The sequence below is a fragment of the Triturus cristatus genome, chromosome 4_1, assembly GCF_964204655.1.
Source record: "Triturus cristatus chromosome 4_1, aTriCri1.1, whole genome shotgun sequence".
Classification (NCBI taxonomy): domain Eukaryota; kingdom Metazoa; phylum Chordata; class Amphibia; order Caudata; family Salamandridae; genus Triturus; species Triturus cristatus.
In genome coordinates, this window is record NC_140585.1 from 912,320,489 (window position 1) to 912,347,588 (window position 27,100).

At 46.8% G+C, this 27,100-nt stretch overlaps 1 protein-coding gene across 3 annotated transcripts in view; it reads left to right on the plus strand.

Moving 5' to 3' along the window:
* The window catches only part of TNPO3 (transportin 3), a 1,119,313-nt gene that overhangs the window by 276,826 nt on the left and 815,387 nt on the right, over positions 1-27,100 (plus strand). For all 3 annotated transcript variants that reach the window (XM_085653697.1, XM_085653695.1, XM_085653696.1), the window contains exon 6: positions 21,385-21,560. In XM_085653697.1, coding sequence (XP_085509823.1) covers positions 21,385-21,560 — 176 coding nt within the window. The remainder of the gene's footprint in view (positions 1-21,384; positions 21,561-27,100) is intronic.

The window sequence follows — 27,100 nt, forward strand, 5'->3', positions numbered from 1 at the left end:
TCCCTAACCTGATACTGCCCGATCAGGCTGGGTTTGTGCCAGGTAGGGCTACGTCCCATAATCTGCGCACTTTCTTCTCGATCCTCAACTCTGTGCATGATGACCTGCCCATGGCCGCCGTGTTCCTTGATGCCACGAAGGCTTTTGACTCCCTTGAGTGGGACTACCTGTTCCAAGTGTTGGGGGCGCATGGGATTCCCGAGCATATTTATCTCGTGGATCAAGTTATTATACACTGCTCCTACGGCCAAAGTACTGGTGAACGGCCAGCTTTCCTCTGCGTTCCCTATTACCAGAGGCACCAGACAGGGGTGCCCCCTCTCACCCCTGCTGTTTGCTTTGGCCATGGAGCCTCTGGCGGCCAAATTGCGGCAACCCCATTGGGACAAGGCGCTGCGGTGTTTCCAGAGGCAGATATTGATATCCATGTACGCTGATGATATCACCCTCTACGTCCGCGACCCTAAGGATAATCTCAACCCGATCCTTCGGGAATTTATTCGGTTTGGCATGATTTCTGGTATCCAGATCAACTGGAACAAGTCTTGTTTGTTCCCCCTGACAGCCTCCACTGGGCGATTTGGGCTGGACTTCCCCCTTGCCTGGTGTGAGGGAGACTTTAAATATCTGGGCATCCGTATAGAAAAAAACAGGGAAGAGCTCCTGAGGGCTAACTATGGTACGGCGATGTCCCGCATTACGGATTGCATTACTCGTTAGATCGCTTTTCCCCTCTCCATGGCTGGCAGGTCATCATTGATTAAAATGGTAATATTACCGCAGCTGTTGTACCTCTTTCTGAATATTCCCTTTTATCCCGGTGCCTTTTTCTTTAGGCAACTCCGCTCGGAACTCATCCGACTCGTGTGGGGCGGTAAGTCACCCCGGCTCAAGTGGGAGATCCTTATTAAGCCCTACGATCAAGGTGGGTTTGGCATTCCCAACTTTGAGCTCTATTACCAGGCAGCCCAGGCGCATTACGCTTACTTCTGGATACGGCAGCCTAGATATATGCCGCAGCTTGCAGCCGAACACTGGCTGGCGCACCCCATTCCTATAGAGGGCGCGTTGTACATCCCAGTGCAGGGAAGAGACAAGACGCCTACGACGTTGATTAGCACGGTGACTGCGTGGAATCAGTTGACTGCCACTCTCGGGCTGGACCTGGTGTACGCGCCGCTCTTGCCCCTTGCTTACCACCCAAGTATGCCCCTGTTGCAGGAGGCGGGTTTCCGGAAACTACTTCACACTATACATGTGGGGACGTGGGGGGACTTATACCACAATGGCACGTTCCGGTCCATGGAGCACTTGTATGACAACATACAGCCTACTCCCCTCGATGTTTTTCTATACCTCCGCCTCCGACAGGGGTTGAGGGCACTCACGACCAGCTTCCCACAGGAACCCCCGCATATGGCTCCGCTGCAACGCATATTGAATGATGACACTCCAGCCAAGCTCGTTTCCAAAATATACCGATCGGTACATTCCTCAACGCCGGTGCCGCAGTTGGCAGCCAGGGAGAAATGGGACCGAGAGTTGCAGGCCCCGGTGACGGATAAGCAGTGGCTATTCTGCTTAATGCAGACGGATCGCGTTTCCTCCAGTAGCCGCCTCAGAATTATCCATTACAAATACATTCACAGACTTTACTACACACTGGCCAGACTTCACAGCTATCAGCTCCGCGATGATGATAGATGCGAACGATGCCGGGCTCCTGGTGCGGACTTTCTTCACCTGGCGTGGTCGTGTGCAGCAGTGCATCGCTATTGGTGCCAGGTGTTTGATGCGCTCTCAAGGATGATCAACACAGTGTTGGTGCCCTCTCCTCTCCTGGCCCTACTGGGCTATGTAGAGCCTATACAGGCGACGCACCGCAAATTCATTGCGCATGCTTTTTTGCTTGCTAAGAGAAGGGTGGCGTGTCGTTGGGGCAGAGGCAGGGCCCCAAAATTCAAGGAATGGATGCGGGATCTTGTATACTGTCAAGAACAGATCTGTACGTACTCTGAGCTTATGCCACCAACGTCAAGGCCCACAGACATTTGGGCTCCGCTGCGATGCTATCTCCTAGCTGGAGCGACTGCCACGGACGACGTGCTGTCAGCTGGGTGATCTCGGGCTGGTGACCTTAGGTGCTTGGGGGGGTGGCTGCCCGGGGCTGCTGCCTTGGTGGGATAGTACTGTTGGCGCTGAGGCTGTGGGTCGCCAATCCGACTGGCATGGTGCGATATTATTGTGTGGTGTGTTGTATGAGGGCCCCCCCCCCCCCCGGGATGTGTAAGCCATGCGATGACTTCTGTGGGTAGGTACCTGGATGCTGTTTTGCACTGGTTCTATAATGCTGTTCTCGCCAGCACTGCCTGAAATGTATTACCTGTTCCTCCTCCACACCTTCTATGTATCACTCATGATGATTTGTGTTCTCATTGTCGCTCTTTGGAATACAGCTGTATGTTTTGCTCTAAAGTTTCAAAAATAAACTTTAAAAAAAAAAAAAAAAAAAACGCTAAATGCCAAAACTTTGCCGCCAGGTTCCCACATCCACAGTCGCAGGGCAATATGGATGAACTGGTCAGGCAGATTTGCGTACGCTTTTCCCCCAGCACCATTAATACCGCTGGTGGCACGCAAACTGAGGCAACACTCAATGACGCTCATCCTGGTTGCTCCAACGTGGGCACGCCAACCATGGTACACCACGTTTCTTGAACTCTCCGTGGTACCGCATCAACAACTACGGCTAACACCCACGCTTTTAACGCAGAGCCATGGCGAGATTCAGCACCCAGATCCTGAGATCTTAGAATTTGGCTTACTAAACTTGCCTCCAGAATGTATGAATATCATCAAGGAGGCACGGAGACCCACTACCAGAGCCTGCTACGCGGCTAAGTGGAAACGATTTGTCATTTATTGTAAAAATAATGACATCAATCCGCTGGATGCATCGACGCAAAACATTATCTGTTATCTATTACACATACCGATGCAATCTAGCATACAATTCCATCCGTATACATTAAACCGCACTGGCAGCTTACCTTCAGAACAGGCAGCACCTCTCACTGTTCAAAGTGCCTGCCATCAGAGCTTTCTTGGAGGGACTCAAACGTGTGATTCCTCCAAGACACCCTCCTTCACCAGTCTGGAACCTAAATGTGTTCCTCACCAGACTGATGGGACCACCTTTTGAACCTCTACACTCTTGTGAGATTCAATTTCTAACATGGAAAGTAGCTTTCCTAGTTGCCATTACTTCCCTAAGAAGAGTTAGTGAACTTCAGGCACTAACCATTCAAGAGCCATTTATACAGGTTCATGCCAACAGGGTCGTACTACGCACCAACCCTACTTTCATGCCCAAGGTAATTTCGCAGTTCCATATGAACCAATCCATAGAACTACCAGTGTTTTATCCTAATCCTGAGAATGTAGCAGAGAGAATGCTCCACACACTTGATATCAAAAGAGCTCTCCTGTACTATATTGACAGAACACAAAATTTCAGGAAAACAAAACAATTGTTTGTTGCCTTTTCTCCACAGCACAAAGGCAACCCCATTTCCAAAGCAGGAATAGCTAGGTGGATCGTTAAGTGTATACAGATTTGCTGTGAAAAAGCTAAGCCCACACTAACAATTCCTCCAAGAGCCCACTCCACACGAAAGTTAGGGGCCTCCATGGCTTTCCTGTGAAATATTCCTTTAGAGGAGATACGTAGAGCAGCCACATGGTCCACTATACATACATTTACCAAGCACTACTGTGTAGATGTACACTCAAGACAGCAGGCAGCTGTAGGACAGGCTGTTCTCAAAACTCTTTTTCAGACTGCTGCAGCTGGCACGGGAAGCCGCCGCTAAATGGAGGGACTGCTATATAATCTATGCACAGATATGAATTCAGCAGCCCACATGCCTTCGAACCGAATATGCTACTTACCAGTATGCATCTGTTCTTGGCATGTAGGGCTGCTGACATTCATATCGCTCACCCTCCTCCCCGGCGCCTGTAGCAGCTGTAGCATTCAGTAATTACTAGTTAGCATGGTCATTATTCACTGTATTACACTCCATCTATGCCACAATGGCGAAAAACAATCTAAGGATGGAGGGGATGCCCATGCGCACTGTAGTCCAGGGGAGGAGCCACCTATCTCGTGATACTTCGAAGACTCTTCCAGGACAACAATGTGCAATCATCCGGACCCAACACTAGGCGGCGATCTATGCACAGATATGAATGTCAGCAGCCCTACATGCCAAGAACAGATGCATACTGGTAAGTAGCATATTCGATTTTCCTCATAGGGTAACATTGACTGGCTTTTTGCTGAAATTTCTTCTGTAAAGTGTGGACTTTTCAAATTTAAAATATTCACCAAAAAGCAGCCGAGTAACAAACGAAATTACTCACCTGCTCTTAGGTGAGCTCCTAGTGCTGGATCTTGGTGCCCAGCACTGACTCTGACAAATACTTACAACTGTACTTACCCGTAACCCAATTTTCGTCCATAGGAAATCATTGACTGTTTTTCTGTGAAATTTCTTCAAAGTGTCAATTTCTGCAATCTTTAAATATTCTTTAAAAATCGTATAATATCTGAAAACGTAATTACTTACCTGTTTTGGATAAAGGTCCCAGTACTGAGTCTAGGCACCCAGTACTGGATTACAAAAGTAACGAGAACATACTGTACCTGCAACTTGAATTTTCTTCCAAAGGGAATCATTGACTGTTTTCTTTGAAATATTTTCTAAGTGTCAACTTTTAAAATGGCTAAATATTGTTTAAAAATCATTACAGTAATTAAGTCGACTTTCATCACATGATTCTGAGTACTGACCCAGTCCTGGAATTCCAAAAGTAATCCAAAAAGTAATCTGTTGCAAATAACTTGAAATTTCCATTAAGCTCAATGCATTGTTGTGTTTAAAATCAAGTTGCCTATTGCAACCACTTGTAACTGTTTACAAAAGTCAATTGCATATTGCAAAAGTATTTATATGAAACATCTCATTGTGAGAAAGTATATTTTAACTCCAAGTGTTGGTTCTAAAATAAAACAAGCATATATTTTTTATATATTAACCATTGGCCTAGAGTTCAGTTATTGAGTGTGTGAGACCATTTGCTGACTGTGTACAACAAATGCTTTACACTGTCCTCTGATACTGCCTTACTGCTCGACCAAGCTACCACTTTAGAGAGTAAGGTTATATCTAACTTTAGCCTCTGTCAAACCCTTGGGGACTGTGGTCTCTGTACACCCTGTACCTATTAAGGAACAGTATATACAGAGCCACTTTCTCACACTGCCTGCTAGCAGTCACCAACCAAAGACCCCCTGCCTCCCATAGGATAACATTGGGCCTAACTCTCTGCACACGGCTGCCCCTGTCGCTGAGGGCGTAACAACTGTACCTACTTGACCCTGGTAGAACCCTGAGTCTATGCCCAGAACCTTAACTCTGCCAGTCGAGTACTTACCTGAAAGCCGGAAACACACTTTTTCTCCATAGGGTAACATTGACTGGTTTCACTTGGAAATTCTTCTAAGTGTCGAGTTTTGAAACGTCAAAATATTCACTAAAAATCATCCGAACAACAAAAACGGAATTGCTCACCTGTTATCAGGAAATGCACCAGGGCTGAATCTAGGATCCAGCCCTGAGTAAGAAAATCATACGCAAAGTAACTGAAATTGCATTTAGTTAAAAATTCCCATTGAGCTCAATGTTATAATTGTGCTTGAATTGTGTTGCCTATTGCAACAACTTTAACTATTGCATTTAAAATCTATTGCTTATTGAAAGTATACGAGTATAGCATTTTATTCTGAGAGAGTATTTTGATACCTATTGTTGGTTCTATAATAAAACTACTATATATTTTTATATACAAAACAATTGGCCTAGAGTTCAGTTCTTGAGTGTGTGAGACCATTTGCTGACTTAGTGTGTACAACAAATGCTTTACACTGTACTTTAATACTGCCTTAAAACTCGACCAAGCTACCACTTTAGAGAGTAAGGTTATATCTAACTTTATGTAATAATCAAAGGGTAGGGAATGAGAAGCTGTGATCCATTCGGCTTCCAATGGTTAGTTCAGAAAATCAAGGGGGGAATGGATCACTTGTCGTGTGAAATCAGAGTCTTGTTAGTGTTGGAACCATATAAAACCCCTTCTAAATGTACACAGGCAACTGGCGGTATATCTCAATTCTCCGCCTTGGTGTACCGTTACATCATCATAGGTTGTTTAGATAGTACATATGCTGTCCTCCACCTGGAGGTAGACCCAACTGACTTGCCAGTAGTGTCCAGAGATTAGAAGAAGGCGTGAGTGTGCTCAAGTGCAGTGAAATTAAAATTCCCTCCTTCACCGGGTGAGTCCGAGTTTTATTCAGAAAGACGGTGATGTGAGAAATTAAAACATAAAAGTGGTGCGTGTGTAGACCAAGTTACTAGTCTACCACAGTAGTAGGTCAACATGTTTCAGCCTTCTCATATTTTCTTGAGGCTTTCGTCAGGACCAAGTGTGTTTAGGTGCTCGCTGTGGCTCCTAATAAAAGCGGTAACTTACCACTTATGTTTATGTGGAGACAGATCTATCTGATCTGAAACTACAAAAAAGAGATTAACATTATCATAATTCTTGAATGTGTACCCTATTCAATCAACATGGTTACTGTTATGCACCATGTTGAAACTCGTAAATGCTGTTTCAGTTACTAATTCAAATGCCTCTAGTCAGCTTGACTATCTCGGTATCGAGACCCAGCTCCTCGGCACCGACCCCATGCTCCGTGCCGACAAAAGCCCACAAGACCACCGGCACCGACATTTCGAAGCCGAAATCCATCTCAGTGCCTACTAAACAACCGGAGCTTCCCAAGCATGGTTCCAATCAACGAACCAGCACCGAGAAGCCTAAAAAATCAACGGCCCCGACGCCTTCGGTGCCGACAGACCGACCAACCTCTCCAGAACTATTTACACTGGATTCCTTACAAAAAACATTAAGTAAGGATCCCAAAACTGGACATTTAATGCTCTCTATCAAAAAGAGACAGTTAGACAAACCTGCTCCGCCTCCACCTCCAAAAAGGAAGGACTCTGCTACCTCCCCTTTCAGACTACCTTCCCCACCTCCACCACCTCCTCCACCTTCCCCTCCACCTTCCCCTCCTCCACCTTCGCCACCCCCACCTCATCATTCCCCCACTCCATTCCCGGATGATGATGATCAAGGGGATCCATACGACATAGGGGATGTACCCCAAGATATACCTACAGGGGACCCCACTCCCTCAGGATCCCCAGACCCATGGGACGATTATAATATCCCTGATGTCCCTAACGTCCCACAAGACGATCTTTACCCTTCCAGACCTTCTCCACCAGAAGGCTCCTTGGGGTTCAATCATTTATTGCAAAGGGCGGCACACTACCACGGGGTAGATTTACATACCGACCCAGTGGAGGAGGATTTCCTCCTAGATACATTTGACACCACACATAGGACCACCTCCATATTGCCTATGCTAAAATGTGTTATAAAATATACGCCAGAGGTCTTTAAAGACCAAGTCAGGGCCAGGGTCATTAACCCGCGCATTGAGAAATATAAAGCCGCCCCAACAGACCCCTCCTACATCAGAGGGCCAGCTCCACTAGATTCCTTGGTGGTATCCACAGCACGGAAAAGGGCCAACTCCCAGGCATCAGGTGACACACCACCACCTGACAAAGAGTCTAAACTCTTGGACGCATCAGGCAAACGTACTGCATCTCAAGCGGCCAATATATGGCGGATCGCCAATACACAAGCACTGCTAGCGAGGTATGACAGGGCCCATTATGACGAGCTAGAAGCCATAATGCACCATCTCCCTGATAAATACAAAGCTAGGGCCAATGAGCTAATTCAGGAGGGCAAAACAATTACCAATACCTCCGTACGTTGTGCCTTAGCTGCAGCAGACACAGCCTCTAGGGCTATCAATACTAGTGTCCTCCTCCGTCGCCATGCCTGGCTAAGGATATCAGGTTTTAAACCGGAGGTACAAGCCACCATCCTCAACCATCCCTTTGATCAGGAACATCTGTTTGGCCCCAAAGTGGATGACACCCTAGAGAAAATGAAAAAGGACACTGACATGGCAAAATCCATGGGAGCCTTACAATCTCACCCTCCCAGACGCTCCTTCCGCCGCTCTTCCTTTCGGAGCACATCCAGAGGCTACTCCTCCGATACCGCTTCCACTGCATACAAATCCCCTACTAAGTCAACCTTTACAAGGGGTTACCAAAGAGGCGGCTACAGGGGCAACAATAACAAAGGCAGAGGCAAAACAACCACCGCCCGCTCTGCCACCGCGCCTCCCCAATGACTTCCCTCCACTTTCCCCAGACATCACACTCCGGTCGGGGGCAGACTCCAACATTTTCTTCCGGTCTGAACTACGTTACCTCAGACAAATGGGTAACACAAATAATTAGTTCAGGCTACTGCCTAGAACGAACATCTACCCCCCAAACATTCCACCCAGACAACACCCGATGTCACCAGAACATCTGCGGCTACTCATGCAGGAGGTAATCTCCCTCCTAAACAAAGAGGCAATAGAACACGTTCCAACCAACCTACAAAATATAGGGGTCTACTCCCTGTATTTTCTCATACTAAAAAGGGACGAGACTCTACGGCCCATCCTAGACCTTCGGCCCCTAAACACATACATATACACTCAGACCATTTCCATATGGTGACGCTTCAGCAGGTACTTCCACTACTTTCCCAAAACGACTTCCTCACCACTTTGGACCTAAAAGACGCTTACTTCCACATTCCAGTGCACAAGGCCCACTGGAAGTACCTCAGATTTGTAGTGGACGGCCAACACTACCAATTCAAAGTGCTCCCGTTCGGAGTCACAACCGCACCACGAGTATTCACCAAGTGCCTAGCAGTGCTGGCAGCACATCTGCAAAGACAACACATTCATGTCTGCCCATACCTAGACGACTGGTTGATAAAAGCCAGTTCATTCAATCGGTGTGCACAACACAAACACACACCACCATCCTGCTACTTCATCAGCTGGGCTTCACGGTAAACCACGAAAAGTCCCATCTCCAACCATCCCACAATATTTAGGTGCCACTATAGACACCTCAAAAGCGAGGATTCAGGCTCTACGCGCAAAATTCATAGCACAGCACTCCCTTCCAGCTCGGGTGTTCATGCAACTAATAGGGATGATGGCCTCTTGCATCTTCCTCACGCAAGACTCAAGATGCGTCCTCTCCAAGAGTGCTTAGCGCAGCAATGGAACCAGGCCCAGGGTCAATTAACAGATCTGGTGTTGGTAGACGGTCGTACCCATCGCTCTCTGCAGTGGTGGACCACCACAAACCTTTCCGAAGGTTGACCGTTCCTGGACGCGGTTCCACAGATAGTACTAACAGACGCATCGCTCTACGGCTGGGGCGCTCACCTGTTACATCTCACAGTGCAGGGCACATGGACGCCGCAACAGAAGTTACTCCACATCAACCATTTGGAGTTACTGGCAATCTTTCTAGCCCTAAATTTCTTCCAGACGCAGATTTCAGGCAAGGCAGTCCTCATTTGCACAGACAACATGACTGCCATGTACTACATTCAAAACCAGGGGGGCACACACTCTCCACAGCTCTCTCAATTAGCACAGAGCATATGGAGATGGGCAATACCCCGGAAAATCTTTCTCCTAGCCCACCATGTCCCAGGAGTACAAAACACTATGGCAGATCTACTCAGCAGACAAACGCAACAACTCCACGAGTGGGAACTTCACCCGCAAGTTCTTCATCCATACTTTCAGATGTGGGGGCATCCACAGATAGACCTCTTCGCCACCCACGAAAACAAAATATGCCCAAGCTTCCCCGCCAGTTACCCACACCCATTGTCCAAAGGCAATGCGATATGGATGAACTGGTCAGGCAGATTTGCGTACGCTTTTCGGCCTCTCCCACTCATTCCACTAGTAGTGCGCAAACTACAACAGCACTCCCTCACACTAATATTAGTAGCGCCAACTTGGGCCAGACAACCGTGGTACACCACACTGCTGGAACTATCGGTAGTACCGCATCAAAAATTACGCCTCTCTCCACACCTCTTAACCCAGAACCATGGAGAGATCAGACACCCAGTTCAGCTCAACCTTGCGATCTGGCTCCTGAAATCCTAGAATTCGGGTACCTAAATCTTCCCCCTGACTGTATGAACGTCACCAAAGAAGCTAGGCGCCCTACTACTAGAGCGTGCTACGCCGCCAAGTGGAAACGTTTTGTTATCTATGGTCATAACAACACCATCAATCCACTAGATGTGTCCATTCAACACATCATAGGCTACTTACTCCACCTACAAAGGTGCAATCTAGCCTATACGTCCATTCGACTACACCTAGCAGCCATAGCAGCTTACCTACAAAACAGGCAACATCTCTCACTCTTTAGAGTACCTGCCATTAAAGCCTTCATGGAAGGCCTTAAAAGAATAATTCCCCCCAGAGTGCCACCCTCACCTGTGTGGAACCTAAATATCGTTCTCACCAGACTAATGGGACCTCCTTTTGAACCCCTACACAAATGTCAACTTCAATTCTTAACATGGAAAACCGCTTTTCTTGTAGCCATCACTTCCCTCAGAAGGGTCAGTGAGATACAAGCACTTACTATTCAAGAACCTTTTCTACAAATGCACCATAATAAGGTGGTTCTCCGTACCAACCCAAAATTCCTTCCCAAAGTCCTTTCTCCTTTTCACCTAAACCAATCGGTAGAAGTACCAGTATTCTTCTCGCAACCACAAACTATTGCAGAAAGAGCTCTTCACACACTAGATGTCAAACAAGCCTTACTCTACTACATCGAGAGAACACAACCTTTCCGTAAGACCAAACAACTGTTTGTCTCTTTCTCTCCACCACACAAGGGCAACCCCATCTCCAAGTCGGGGATAGCTAGGTGGATTGTCAAGTGTATTCAAATTTGCTACAATAAAGCAAAACGAACGCTATCCGTTCCCCCTAAAGCCCATTCTACACGTAAAATAGGGTCTTCAATGGCTTTTCTAGGGAACATCCCATTAGATGATATATGCAAAGCAGCTACATGGGCAACACCGCACACTTTCACCAAACACTATTGTGTAGATGTGCAAACTAAGCAACAAGCTAGTGTGGGCCAGGCTGTACTCAAAACATTATTTCAAACCACTGCAACAGATATGGGTGGTCGCCGCTAACGGTGGGTACTGCTATATAATCTTATGCACAAGTGTGTAATCTGCAGCTCATATGCCTCGAACGGAATATGCTACTTACCAGTATGCATCTGTTCTTGGCATGTAGAGCTGCAGATCTACACACGCCCACCCGCCTCCCTGTATCTGTTTCAGCTTATCTTATTTAGATAACACACACATGGGCATCTTCACTGTTATTACTACGCTCCATCTTTCCCTGCTGGCGAAAAACAATCTGAGGATGGAGCCGAAGCCCATGCGCAACACGATCCAAGGGAGGAGTCACCGAACTCGTGACTTCCAAAGACTTTCCAAGAGGAAAAACAAACTGCAAACATCCGGGCCCAACACCAGATGGCAATCTCTGCACAAGTGTGTAGATCTGCAGCTCTACATGCCAAGAACAGATGCATACTGGTAAGTAGCATATTCCTTTCTCCATAGGGTAACATTGATTGGCTTTTCCTGAAATTCTGGACTGTTCAAAACTTAAAATATTCACCAAAAATCAGCCGAGTAGCAAAAACGAAAATACTCACCTGCTCTTAGGTGAGCTCCCAGTGCTGGATCTTGGTGCCCAGCACTGACTCTGAAAAATACTTACAACTGTTCTTACCAGTAACCCAATTTTCTCCCATAGGAAATCATTATATACAGAGCCACTTTCTCACATTGGTGGATCAGCGGTGGGATACAAACTTGCATTTGTTGGACTACTTGGTTACCATCTGATCACACGACAGAACTCTTAAAATTGCCTTTAGAATTCTTAATGGTCTTTTCCAAAATTACTAAAAGTCTTGCTAGGGCCTTGCTTAAGTCCCATTAGAATTTTAGAAAAATAAGTCACTATAGTCAGGGTAGAGGATTATAACTGTCAGGTTAGAATGACTCAAACAAACCCAGCTATTAGTGAAAATAATAACATGGACCTGGTGGAGGAGCTCTACCTCACACCTTACTTGCACTTGTCTTTCAAGGAATTGAGGTCCCTATGCAAACTTAAAAATATACCAATGGGCCTGCATCCAAGCAAACTAGGGCTCCAGGAGCTCTTGGCTGAGTATGCTAAGGACCACCCATCTGAACATGGTGATGGCCAGTGAGATGAGGAAGAGGAAGAAGAGGAGGTCCCCTCCCCCTTATTCCTTAGGGAGGAGAGGGCACCCATACCCTTCAATTCAAGAACTAGCATCTGGGGACCTAGAGATCACACAGGTAAACTCTGGTACCAGAGAGATCACTGGGGGACCCACCAGTGAAGAGGACAGCCTTGTAAGGCTGGCCAAAAGATTAGAGCTAGAGTCCAGGCTCCTGGCTCTAGAAAAAGAAAGGAGAGAGATGGGTTTAGCACCCATCAATGGTGGCAGCAATAATAAAACTAAGGATAGGGAGGAAACTTCTGACCTTAAAATCCCCAAAGGGATTGTCCCTAAATTTGAGGAAGGTGATGATCTCACCAAATGGTTCACAGCCTTTGAGAGGGCTTGTGACATCAGAAAAGTAAAGAAACCTCTCTGGGGTGCACTCCTGTGGGAACTGTTCTCTGATAACTGCAAAGACCGGCTTCTGACCCTCTCTGGGCCAGAAGCAGGATCCTATGACCTCATGAAGAAAGCTTTGATTGAAGGATTTGGATTCACGACTGAGGAGTATAGAATTGGATTCAGGGGGGTTCACAAAACCCAGACCCAGTCCTGTATTGATTTTGTTGACTTCTCAGTAAAGACACTAGATGGTTGGTTAGCTGGACATGGTGTGCAGGATTTTACTGGATTGTACAATTTATTCATGAAGGAACACATATTAAGTAACTGCACAAATGAAACGTTGCATCAGCATTTGGTAGACCTAGGTCTAATTTCTCCCCAGGAATTGGGAAAGAAGGCAGACCACTGGGTCAAGACTAGGGTGACAAGGACAACCACTGGGGGTGACCAGAAGAAAGTGGTCACAGAGCCTCCCCAGGGGAAAGGTGGTGAGAATCCCCAAGATAAAAATCCTGAGTCTTCCAAAGGGCCCCAAAAACCTGTTCAGGTGGTTGGGACCCAAACTACTCCCTATGTGCCTCAACCATATAGGGGGAAGAACTTTGATCCCTTAAAGGCCTGGTGTAATACCTGCAAGAAGCAAGGACACCTAACTGTAGCTTGCCCCCAAAACAAAGCCCCTAAGGCACCCAGTACAGCTACTCCTGGGGCAGCAAGTCTACAAATGGGATCAGAGGTGTACCCTGAGCAAATCTGGGAACACACTGAAGCAAGTCTATTCTCCCTGGGAGAAGTGGAGTTTGCCACTGTAGCTGTGTGGCCACCCAACTTAAAGAAATATTTCCAGTACCCCTGGGTGAATGGAACTAGGGTAGAAGCTCTGAGGGATACAGGTGCCAGTGTCACTATGGTGAAAGACACACTGGTTTCCCCTGAGCAATATTTGATTGGAAAGTCTTACCCAGTCACCAATGCTGACAGTGTCACCACTAGTCATCCCATGGCCATGGTGACATTAGGCTGGGGAGGGGGGGGGGGGGGGGCGGTTACTGGCCTGAGACAGGTAGTGGTCTCTCCAAAGTTGCCAGCTGCATGTCTGCTTGGAAATTATCTGGAAACCTCAGCCTGGGCTGAGGTTGAGCTAAAGGCCCATGCAGCCATGCTGGGCAGCCCTGAATTGGTGTGTGTGCAAACCAGAGCAAGAGGAAGGGTGGAAAAGTAGGTCTGGAGCCTGAAATAATGGCCCAACCAGCCAAGAGAAAAGGTAAGAAGACTGGGGAACCAGCTTCTCTACAGCAAAACATTCAGGACCCCTCTCCACAGGAAGAGGATTTGGATACCCCTGAGGGAACTGAGTCCATGGAGCTTGACCCTTACCAGGTTGAACTCTTGGGTCCAGGGGGACCCTCTAGGGAAGAGCTGTGCTAGGGACAGCGAGACTGTCCCACTCTTGAAAGTCTGAGGCAGCAAGCTGTTTCAGAAGCAAAGGGAGATGTCGGTGGTACCCACAGAGCTTATTGGGAAGAGGGATTACTGTATGCTGAGGCAAGACACCCCACTCCTGGAGCCACCAGGAGGGTGGTAGTGCCACAGAAATACAGGGAGTTCCTCCTAACTTTGGCTCATGACATCCCCCTATCTGGACATCTGGGGCAATCCAAAACTTGGGAAAGGCTAGTGAGTCACTTTTACTGGCCCCAGATGCACCAAAAGGTGAAGGAGTTTGTCAGCTCCTGTGTTACCTGTCAGGCCAGTGGCCAGACAGGTGGCCACCCAAAGGCCCCCTCATCCCACTACCAGTGGTGGGGGTCCCCTTTGAAAGGGTAGGAGTGGACATTGTGGGTCCACTTGAACCTCCCACAGCCTCAGGGAACAAATGTATTCTAGTAGTAGAGGACCATGCTACTAGGTACCCTGAAGCAATTCCATTCAGGACTACTACAGCTCCTGCAGTAGCCAAAGCCCTCCTGGGGGTCATCACCAGGGTAGGGTTTCCTAAGGAGGTGGTTTCAGACGTAAGTTCCAACTTCATGTCTGCTTACCTGAAACACATGTGGAAGGAGTGTGGAGTACAGTACAAGTTTACTACACCCTACCATCCACAAACCAATGGCCTTGTTGAGAGATTCAACAAGACATTGAAAGGTATGATCATGGGTCTCCCTGAAAAACTCAAAAGGAAATGGGATGTCCTGTTATCATGCCTGCTTTTCGCTTACAGGGAAGTGCCCCAGAAGGGAGTAGGCTTCTCACCCTTTGAACTTCTGTTTGGTCATCCTGTAAGGGGACCACTTTGTCTTGTAAAAGAGGGCTGGGAGAGGCCTCAAGAGCCCAAACAAGACCTAGTGGACTATATGCTTCCCCTAAGGTCCAGAATAGCTGAGTACATGGAAAAAGCACCCAAGAACCTTGAGGCCAGCCAGGAGCTCCAGAAGCACTCGTATGACTAAAAAGCTGCACTGGTTGAATTTCAACCTGGGCAACAGGTATGGGTTTTGGAGCCAGTGGCACCAAGGGCCCTCCAAGATAAATGGAGTGGCCCTTACCCTATCCTAGAAAGAAAGAGTGAGGTCACCTATTTAGTTGACCTGGGCACTAGCAGGACACCCAAAAGGGTCATCCATGTGAACCGCCTTAAACTCTACAATGACAGGGCTGACATCACCATGTTGATGGTGACTGATGAGGAACAGGAAGCAGAGAGTGAACCTCTTCCTGACCTCCTCCTCCTACAGCCCACAAGATGGGTCAGTAGATATTGTGATCTTTTCAGACACCCTCTCTGCCCAACAGCAGACTGACTGCAAGCAAGTCTTGCAACAGTATGCTAGCCTCTTTTCCCTGACCCCTGGTCTGACAAACTGGTGTACCCATGATGTGGACACTGGTGACAGTGCACCTTTCGAGAACAAAATCTATCGACAGTAAGACCAAGTCAAGGAAAGCATCAAAGCTGAGGTCAGCAAGATGCTGGAGTTAGGGGTCATTGAACTCTCTGAGAGCCCCTGGGCTAGCCCAGTGGTTCAGGTCCCCAAACCTCATCAACAAGGTGAAAAGAGAGGTGAGATTCTGTGTGGACTATAGAGGACTCAACTCTGTCACCAAGACAGATGCTCACCCTATTCCAAGAGCAGATGAGGTGATAGATAAATTAGGGGCAGCCCAATTCCTCAGTACCTTTGACTTACCTACAGGGTACTGGCAGATTGGCATGGCCCCAGGAGCAAAAGAAAAGACGGCATTCTCCACACCTAATGGGCATTATCAGTTTACTGTAATGCCCTTTGGGTTAAAGAATGCCCCTGCCACTTTACAGAGGTTGGTGAACCATGTCCTGGCTGGGCTGAAGTCCTTTAGTACAACTTATCTTGATGATATTGCTGTCTTTAGCTCCACCTGGCAGGATCACCTGATCCACCTTGGGAAGGTTTTAGAGGCTCTGCAGAGTGCAGGTCTCACTATCAAGGCATCCAAATGCCAGATAGGGCAGGGAACTGTGGTGTACTTGGGCCACCTTGTAGGTGGAGGCCAGGTACAACCCTTACAACCCAAGATCCAGGCCATCATGGACTGGATAGCTCCAACAACCCAGACTCAAGTCAGGGCATTCCTTGGCTTGACTGGGTACTACAGGAGGTTTGTGAAGGGATATGGGTCCATTGTGACCCCCCCCCCTCACAGAACTCACCTCCAAGAAGATGCCCAAGAAGGTTACCTGGACAGTTAGTTGCCAAAAGGATTTTGACACCCTAAAAGAAGCTATGTGCTCAGCACCAATTCTAAAAGCTCCAGATTATGCCAAGCAGTTCATAGTGCAGACTGATGCCTCTGAGCTAGGGATAGGAGCGGTCCTATCCCAGACCAATGATGAAGGCCAAGACCAACCTGTTGCTTTTATAAGCAGGTAGGCTACTCTTTGCTGTGGTTAGGTCACTGAAGAAGTTGAGACCATACTTGTTTGGCACTCACTTCCTGGTTCAAACTGACCACAGACCTCTCAGATGGCTAATGCAGATGAAAGGGGAAAATCCCAAACTACTAAGGTGGTCCATCTCCCTACAGGGAATGGACTTTAAAGTGGAACACAGACCAGGGACTGCCCATGCCATTGCAGATGGACTTTCCAGGTTCTTCCACTTAGCCAATGAAGACTCCATAGGGCAAGGTTAGTCTCATCACCTTTCATTTTGGGGGAGGGGGATTTTGTGATAAAGTGCCATCTTTCTTGCATGGTATGCCAGGGTGCTTTTGAGCCTTCGGGCGCTCAATTAATTTCAATGGGAAATCTCCGGTTTAGAAAGACTGCAAGCTCGGGACTAGGATCCTTCAGGTGCCACCACCACTTCGAGAGGTAAGTTGGGTAGTTGGAGGATAGGTAGGTACCCCGGGATTGGGCACAAAGGGGCGCGGAGCGCCGGGTGCAGGGATGCCTTTTGGTGTCGGGAAATCTTACCCTCTGTTGATCGCGGTTGGGGGGCACCTTGTTCTGAGGCTGCAGGCTTCTTCAGGAGTGTCGAGGGAGGTCCTTGGGTGCCGGACTCTGGGTCACAGTTGCCGTGGGGTCGAACTTGTGGTCTTTGTTCACTCTGGCACAGGCCAGGCTTGGCTGGTGCAGAGTGTGCTGGGTTCGTGGTTCCGGGCTGCTGCCAGGGATTAGAAGTGGATTTTGAGTAGAGCCTCTACTCATGGGAGTCTCAGGGGCTTAGAGTCAAAAGGTAGCCAGGTCCTCCGGGGTTTGTGAGGTTGCTGGCCACAAGAAATGCCGGGTTGGAGCAGGAGCAGGTTCGAGGGTCGACAGGCTGGTAGGGCTGAGGCCAAATCAGTTTGTGTCTTCCTCTTCTTAGCAGCTGCAGGGCAGGTCTTCTTTCTTCTAGCTCTTCTTCGGAATTTGGAATCTGGGGAAGGAAGGTTCAGGGTGCCCCTAAATACTAGATTTAGGGGCGTTACAGGTAGGTGAAGGGCAGGGATCAATGGGTCCTTGTCCTGGGGTGGGTACACCCCTTATCCTGCCTCTCTCCTGTGGGAGGGGGGCAGTATCCTAGGTATGATTGGGTAGGGCTTCCCATCTTCAAGATGGCGAGAGCCTGGAGATGTGCTTCACCTCGCCTCCCTCACCTGAGGGGTGGGGTTGGCAGGCTGGCACATCCCCTGTCCTTATTTGGGGTTTCCGGCCAAGCTTCCCGCCAGAGTGGGGGGTTGCAGTGGCCTGGGGAAGCTCACAGAGGCGGCATGCCTTTGAAGCTTCCCCCTGCCCATCCTGGGGGAGGAGATGTAGCACCTCGCCCAGGATGTGCATTGTTGCAGGCCCAGGAGAGCAGGGGCTCTCCTACCCAGGGGTCTAGCAATATGTCTGCTATGTGGCAGCCTAGGCAGCTTCAGAACAGACGTGGATTGTAGGTTAGGTTTTAGGGGGCATCTCTAAGATGCCCTCTGGGGTGCTTGGTGCATTAAATCCCACACTGGCATCAGTGTGGGTTTAATGTGCTGAGGAGTTTGATACCATTATGGTGCTGTGGAGTTCGTGTTTGACGAGCTCTCAGCACCATGTACTCTTAAATAGCAGCACTGCACTTACAGTGCCCAGCGATGGACCTGGGTACTGTGGGGGCACAGGGCTCCTGCGCCCACACAATTGGCATAGGGCACCCAGGTAGAGGGGTGGCTGATATATGCCATGGCAGTGTAGGTGATGGGCATGGCACACAGGGATGTGTGCCATGTCGACTTTGTTTTTGGCTTGCACCCAGACACTCAGCCTGCAAGGGCAGTGTGTGTGTGTGTAAGGGTACAGGGCCTCTAAGGGTGGCACAATGAGTGCTGCAGCCCTTAGAGGCCTTCCCTGGTCACAAGGCCCTGGGTACCCAGGGTACCATTTACCAGGGGCTGACATGTGGCCAGGGTTTGCCAATTTGGGTTTAAGGTTTTTAGGGAAGGAACATAGGCCCTGGGCACCTGATTGGCAGGAGTCCAGGGCACACTTAGTCAAAGTACATTCAGCAATTCAGCAAAAAGTGGGGGCATACCATGCAAGAAAGATGGCACTTTCTCACACTTGCAAAATTGGGTTTGAGAGTTGCTATTAGGAACGGGTGTACTAAGGGCGTCCCTTCCCAATAGAGAGGCCCGAGGGCATGTAAGATTGTTTTGCGACCGGAATGCGGTTGCAAAACAATGGCAGTTTACCATCTACTTTAAGTAGGTGGTAAGCCAATCGCAAACGCAAAGTGGTCCCTAAGGGGCCTCTTCCCCTTTGAGACTGGCAGAGAAAATGTTTGAGCAGGCAGTGGTCCCGCAAACCACTGCCTACTCTTGAAAAATTAAACAAACGTTTCATTTTTCTTTTTGAAACTGTTCCCTTTTCCCTTAAAGGATAACGAGCTGTATAAAAAAAAAGTTGCTTCATTTAAAAGCACACAGACATGGTGGTCTGCTGTTTTCAACAGGACACCATCGCTGCCCACTCCCAATAGGTAGCACGCTACGTCCTGCCTCAGCAATATAGATGTGACAAGTCATTTGCGACCCCACTGGGAATCGTTAATGTGTCCAAGACACAGGCAGAGGTAGACCCACTGTCCTACACAGTGCAAAAAAAGCTAGCAGTGCATGCAGCCAATATCTCCTGGTCTAGAATTTAAGACCATCGGTTTTCCTTAAAGCCCCACCATGAATAATAACGTGCTTGCAGCAGAAACCGTGTAAATGGATGTCACCCTGCAAGGTCCTCAAAGCCTTCAAATATATCCGAATGCCATGTTACTTACACAGTGGACTTATCCATTTCCCTCTAGGCTTTGTGTACGGTGGACAGAAAAATAGCACATGTTCTATAGTTTAATTTATTGACATTGAACACATAGTACATACATACATACAAAAGGACAGAGATGCTGTCAGTGCTCCATAATGCTGTGAATGACCCCAATTCTAGTGTATCATAGCAAAACTACAGGTTACAATTTTGCCAATTTTTGGAGCTGGAGATCCAGAAAGGTTTCATAATAGGGATGAGCCTTTGTAAGCAAGAAGGGGTTTGTCAGCCTACCAGGGGTGGAACAAGAAGAGACTGGTATGTATATATGCCCAAAATACCATTAAGTCCTTCATTGAATCTTAACATTGTCCTTATGTGACACATAGGCCCTCCATTTGAGCCGTCCATAAACACCTGCCCCCTTCAATTTCTTTCTTGGAAAGTGGCATTTGTAATTGCCATTACCCCATTCAGACGTGTCGGTGAGCTTTATCCAACTCCATAGACATGGTTGTGCTCTGCACCAACCCCAAATTCCTTCCAGAGATAGTCTCTCATTTCCACCTCTGCCAATCAATTGGTTTACCTGTTTGTTTCCCACTACCAGACTGTTGCGTAAAAGGCTCTCCATACTTTTAGATGTTAAAAGAGCCCTTATGTATTACACTGATAAAACAAAATGTTTTAGAAAAACTCAACAACTTGTTGATTTCTCACTACCTCATAAAGGAAAGGCCTTTTCCAAATCAGGCATTGCAAGATGGATAGTTAAATGTATTCAAACATGTTATGCTAATGCTAAAAGAACAATGCCTACAAGTCCTAGAGCACGTCCTACTCAAAAGAAATGAACTTCTATGGCCTTCCTAGGAAACATCCCAATAGCTGAAGTATGTAAAGCAGCTAGATGGTCCACACTGCACACGTTTACTAAACACAACTGTGTGGATGTTCTTGCAGGCCAGCAAGCTAATGTAGGTAAGGCAGTGCTACATACACTTTTCCAAACAACTGTAACGCCCATAATTTAGCCACCGCTTTTGGGGAGAACTGTTTTACAGTCTATGCAAAGCACTTGTTTCTGCAGCCACACATGCCTCCAACTTGTGGCATGTTGTGTGGAAGATTCACTTGCAGCCACCCTCCTCCCCAGACATCTGTGGCCATTGCAGTTTCTTCTCCCTTATATTCCTTCCTTATTTACATGGACATCTCTTAACTCATCACTTAGTTTCACTCTCCATTTTCACCCGCTGTGCTGGAGAAAAATCTAACAATGAATTTGATGCCCATGCGCATTATCACCAAGAGGAGTCCTTCTACCTTGTAACTTGAAAGACTTATTTGAAGAAAAGCTACTTTCACACATCCGGACCCATCACTAGATGGCAGGAGTATGCAAAGCATGTCAATCTACACCACTACCTGCCATGAACAGATGATCGCAGGGTTACATTTTCCTCGCTTGGTCTGAGGTCCTGCTTTATTAGCGATTGTCGAATGAATGTCGTTTTCAATAACATTATTTTCCTCCAAAAGAGGTATTTTTTTTCTCTTTTGAGAAGATACTGTTAGTAATTGAGAAGTGACGCAAACACTGAATACCATTGTTTATTATTTCTACCACCTTGTTCTGATATGTAATCTGGCCTTAGCCTGTAAATGGTTTTTGTTTGGAGTAGGGTATACTCGGTGCTAATTATCATGGCCTCCTCTCTTCTATCAAAGTCCTTAAACAAGTTAGAAAGTTCTAGTATGTTTTTGCTTGTTTTTTTTAGCAGAATTGTTAGTTTTAATTCTCATTGTGGTGTTCTCCATCTATAGCAGCGTGACGAGACTCCTTCGAATCTGCATGAATCTGCATGCGACTGCGTATGCTCTGCTCTTTATGCTATTGAGAACGTGGAGACCAGTATGCCCCTAGCAATGCAACTTTTCCAGGGAGTGCTGACCTTGGAGTCTGCCTACCATATGGCTGTGGCACGGGAGGACTTGGACAAGTAAGTGCAACTTTGTTAGCTTGTTAAATTGAAAGGATTGGCTTGTTTTGCCCATCTGGAGAATCAATTACTCGTTTCAGATTTACACATTCCAGTACATTGCATTTTGGTTTAATTGAGAAAGCCAGACTTGAGTCCTCTTATTGTGTTGTTCTACCCTTCTCTATGCGGATTTAATTTATAAGCTAGGCCTGGTAGCCATATTATGTTCGTACTGTTTACAAATTCGACGAAAAACACTGGAATGTTAGTAAGGGCTAAAATAACAGCATTTTGTATGTTGAACTAATATAAACAAGCTCACCAATTTATAATCTTCTACAGATAGAGAAGTTAAGTGAATGTCAAATCTCATTTGGACTGGTCTTTTGAATTTTTAATGCATCTCGTCCATCCAGATCTCGTGCTTCTGACATTCCTCAGTCAGAGCCCACTCACCCGCATCCCTACACCACGTTTTATATGTAGGCACCCGAGGAGACATCCATCTTATGGCTATGCTACGATTTGCCAGCAGCAGACGCCAGCCCTGCAAATTTGTAATGCACTTTGTCCCCACATGGGCTCGGTATTAGATGTAATAGGCAGTGACGGATCATGTGGTCTACAGTAATGTCAGTTAGCTCTCGAAGTTTGCTTATCACCATATTCCAATACTCTACCAGCTCTGGACACCCCCAGGCCATATGCAAGAAATTGACCAGACCTAGATAAATAATATATATATATATATATATATATATATATATATCTCCTGCAAACTCTTCAGCGAAAGATGAGCACGATGCAAGACATAAGTGTGCTAGCTTAAAGTGCATGTTACAGAAAACTTCCTGTGCTACTTCTTGTCCGTCAAGGGCTTCTCCAAGTCGCCATCCCTCTTTAGTCATGCGACCATTGTTGTAGCCGACCTATCCTGCTTTAGTGTGCCATACAGTTGTGAGCGCAGCCCCATCTAACAGCACCTCCAGCCTTAGTGACACCACTGGGATCAGTGGGAAACCCGTCAAAATATCACCAGCTGTGTTAATAGTTTGGCAAAATGTATAAATTGACAGGAGCCACACCAAACGTGTTCTGAGCCTCCTCAAACGTTATACACCTCTCACCTGGATAGAGATTCCCCCAACGTTTTGCAACCTCCTGCAGTCCCTATTTCCTGTAACATAACTTGCTTGATCTGCACAAAAGGCTTCAAACACTACAATGGTAGTCTCGTGGAATATGTGGGTCGGTGTAGCACCCATCTCCTATGTCCGTCCCGTCTGCCGCACAATATATAGTCAGTCTTGGTGTAACCTAGCCCCTTCCATAAGACAGGGGCAGCTGATCCGCACCCTTTGTGCTCAACAACCTCTTTCCTCCTTTAGAGCCACCAGAGTACAACTGCTGTGTGCTGTAGCAGTGCTGCCTTTTACTACAGTTCCAGATCCGCAAGCCCAACCCTCCTTCCTCCATGTCCAACTTGAGGACCCAAATACCCACTCCGCTACACTTACCAGCCCAAACCAAGGCGATCAAGAGGCTGTCCAGCCTCTGGACTGTTGAACGATCTAAAGAACACTGCATGTTCTGCAGAACATCTAGACAACGGGGCTGGAACACCATGTTCGAGGCATATGAGCTGCAGATCACACACTAGCATAGTAGATCGCCATCTGGTGTTGGGCTCGAATGTTTGCACCTTGTTGTTGTCTTCGGAAGAAGGCTTTGTAGTCACAAAGTAGGTGACTCCTCCCTTGGATGATAGTGCGCATTTTCATCAACTCCATCGTTAGATTGTTTTTTTCCGCCATTTGGTTCGGATGCAACTTTTTTCCAGTATTGGGGTGTCTTTAATAGATTCACATGCTTGAATATTCCCAGTCGTCGAAGTGGGAGTCCCACGGTACATTGTAACAAAAGTGGAGGAACAGGGGGCTATTTTAAGACAGGTCCAGCATACTGAGCCCAGAAATGAGAATGAAAATACGAAGGTATGCTGTTCCTAGAGAGGCTGTTAAAGATTGGGGAAAGAAGAAGGTCAGGAGAAGGTCTCTCCTTCTGGAAAAAGACCCTCACACATCCGGCAAACAAGCTGTCACGTATCGTCAGCAGGTGGCCCAGATGTCAAGTATCATCATCAGGTCTGCTCCGAATCGGGGCGGCGCTGCAATCCCCGATCGGCGACCTTAGAGGCGCCTTTTAATGGAGATCTTTATTCCATTCATTGCCGGTTGGTGAGTGCAAGTGAGGGCCCTATTGTGATGTGCGTGTGAGACTAGGTGTGTTTAAAATAAGTAGTGGAGATCCTAGAAAACAAGTTTTAATAAGAAAGGTCCCACTCTTAATTAAGAACAATAACGTGCGTAATCTTACAGTGAGGGTGTCTGAATTACGCTCTAGTGAATAGTGGTCAACATGTTTCTTGCATCGGTCAGGTTGACCGCAATTCTTCAGGACCAGAAAGTTCACACACTTATTGGTAGTGGTAGTAACTAATACTTACCACCGATACAGCACCCTAATAAGTGGTTACTTTAAGCTATAAAATCATACGCCTGTAAAGAAAAAATGGGTGGAAAAAAGAAGGTACATGTTAAATACGCATATTTGCTAAAACCAATCTTCGTTTCTAATTGCCTCATACACTGCACCCACAAGGTGTCATGCAGTATTGGTGATGTGCACAATTATCACATGCTAAATGGTGATCTAAAAAATACTCAATGACTAAGATAATGCAATAGTCAAGTGTGACGCTCTTAACTGCAGAAATAGTAAGTAGAAAAATAAGTTTTTAACCGTGTTAGATGGATCAAAACACGAATGGGGAATAACATGAAGGGGAAGTAACACTCACCCTGGTGTCCCAGGTCTCTGGTGTCAACGAGATGGCGTTGAGAAAAAACACTGAAAAGTGCAGTGTTCTATTGACAGGAAGGCGCCCTCCAAAAAATATAAGAGGGGTGCAAATGAGTCAGTCAGGTTGATGTGACTAGAACCAATAGTTATAAAAATGCTCACAAGTTACTCAAAAATTGCAATATAATTAGAAATCCCTCGTAGGGACCATGCTTCAACCAAGAGATCATGAGATCGAGGCAAGGACAGTGGAACGGTCTATATTTATCTTAATGGGAGGATAATAGTCTCGTCCTAATACTAAACAATCGTGAGTTAGACGGAGTACTAAACTCTACCCCGTATCGTGGTTAGTACTTACGGCAATCCGTGGTTCCGAATGCCTTCGTTCCTACCCTCTGACCGCGCCAGCTCGGTGGACAACTCTGGTTGCTAGCGCGAAGCATACATAGGCCCTTCCAGCCAATCGGAAATACCGGCTCATCGGTGTATTTCCAAAGTACAGCACGTACGGGAGTTAAGCCTGTCATCAATGGCTTTCGGGTCCGGTCAGGTGGTGGTCAGAAGCCAATCGGCTTGAAGCGGCTGGATAACCAGCCAATAGGAGATGAAGTTAGTTTCCTGCAACTCATGGTAACTGTCACTAGGCAACGAGGTGTTGTGGACGATGTATCGAACCTCATACCGCCAAGTCGATTATAGTTAGGCATGAGACAAGGCGTGTCGCTGATCAGCGCGCCGATTCGAAAAAAAGGAATAGTCAGAGTCGAGTGGTTGACACAGGAAAGATTAAGGTCAAAAGATTGGCAAAGGAACCCTCGGTGTCGTCCTCGCACATAACGCTCATAAGGTAACGTGCTGGCATATTAGAGTGGATTCACAGTATTCATAAATGTATCAAGAGTAACGTGAACCCAAGAATGTAGTCCAGTAGAACATACACCTCATGGGTTAACATATTGAAAAAAAGTTTATAGATCATAAATATGCTTAAAGTGTATAAACAAAGCAGGGAAAGGGCGGACCCTCAACAATGGTGTGCACTGCTGGTTGAGTAGCAAGTACTACACCTATCAGAGGGATAAAAACACAAGTCAGAGAACAATGGTGTCAAGATCTATTGTAGCAAACCCCAAATCAGGTCAGCATTGTCTAGATAGGTCACCTGTTATTTGATGTGCGCCCAGAGTGATGATTCATAAATCAAGGGCCAGTAAGTAGTAAATCATCAGACTCAGGTATTAAGCAGGCTAGACCAAGGGATATCTTCATTCAAGCCTCCCAGGTGGGACGATAATCTCATGACCCACCTTTGTTCAACAGAGAACAATTTAGCTCTATTAATGTTCTTGAAAGATTGGAGGACCGTCCACCGTAGAGAATCAGGGGCATGTTTTTTATCAAAGAAATGGGTTGTCATTTTGGTGTTGACTTTGTTACACCTAAAATTACTCCGGTGTTCAATGATTCTGGTTTTAACCGGTCTTGTCGTCATCCCTATGTAGGGGAGATTGCAAGGGCATGAGATAAGGTAAATGCCATAGCAATATAGTAATAACATAAGCCATTATAGGCATAAAAGAAAGTAATACCATAGAGTTTTTATGGATAGACAACTTGTCACTTCTATAACATATTACTGTCATTATGTTTTAGTCCAAATTCCAGCCAATCAGGCGTCTGCACACTCTTGGAATGTTCTCCTCAGAGGCTCAGGCCCTCAGATTTTCTCCCGCACGTCGTGTGAAGGGAGTCTCCCTGAGCTTGCTCAGTTTTTCTTCTCATTTCTACTCCGTAAGTTAGCTTTATGATGTCTACTACCAAGAAATCGCTCTTCAGACCTTGTGGAAGCTGTTGTAAACAGAGACTTCATTATGAAGACCCTCACAAAAAATGTATCTATTGCCTATATCCTGAACATCAGGTAAAGGATTGTAAGATTTGTAGGACCTTCTCTTAGAAGACTCTAAAGGACAGAGAAGGGCTTCTCCTTCTGTGGCTACAAAAGTTGAAGACTTCTGAGAATCCTCTCTCAGATGTGGAGAGTGTCATCAATCAAAACATCTGCATCCTTGAAGAGGACAAGTGACTTATCAAAAGGTTTCTCGAAAACGGTGGCTTCGTCGTCGACGGTGTCTCCGTCGTTGACGGTGTCTGAACAACAAAGTTTATTGTCCACGATAACGGCTACAACTGCATCCATTGATCTGGTACCATTGAAGACTTCAAGCTCTTTGCTTCAACGGCGACATACCTCGTTGGATACTAATGCCATTTCAAGCTCCTTCTCAACCTCCAGCTGAATTATTTTCTTCTGACGATGAGGAATCTGAGGATGACAGATTTCGGGCTGCTCGCAGTCCCTCTGAACTTCTAATAAAATGTCAGGACTCTGATGATTATGACATACAAGAGGAAGATTTCTCTACTCGTGACACACAGCCTGTGTAGGAACTTCCTATGGCACAGATGCATTTAAGTCTTATTTCCAACCTCCAGTACATGTTAGATGACTACTACCGCTGTTTTCCACGTTCTGTGCAAACATCCCCAACGCCACAAGTACCTCTACAACCTCTGCCAACTAGAGAATCAGTTGCCACACCTACGTCGGCGACCAGAATTCAACATCATGATGTTCCTCAAATCATAGAGGAGGACAATGACGAAGAGAATGATGATGACGGTGACCAGGA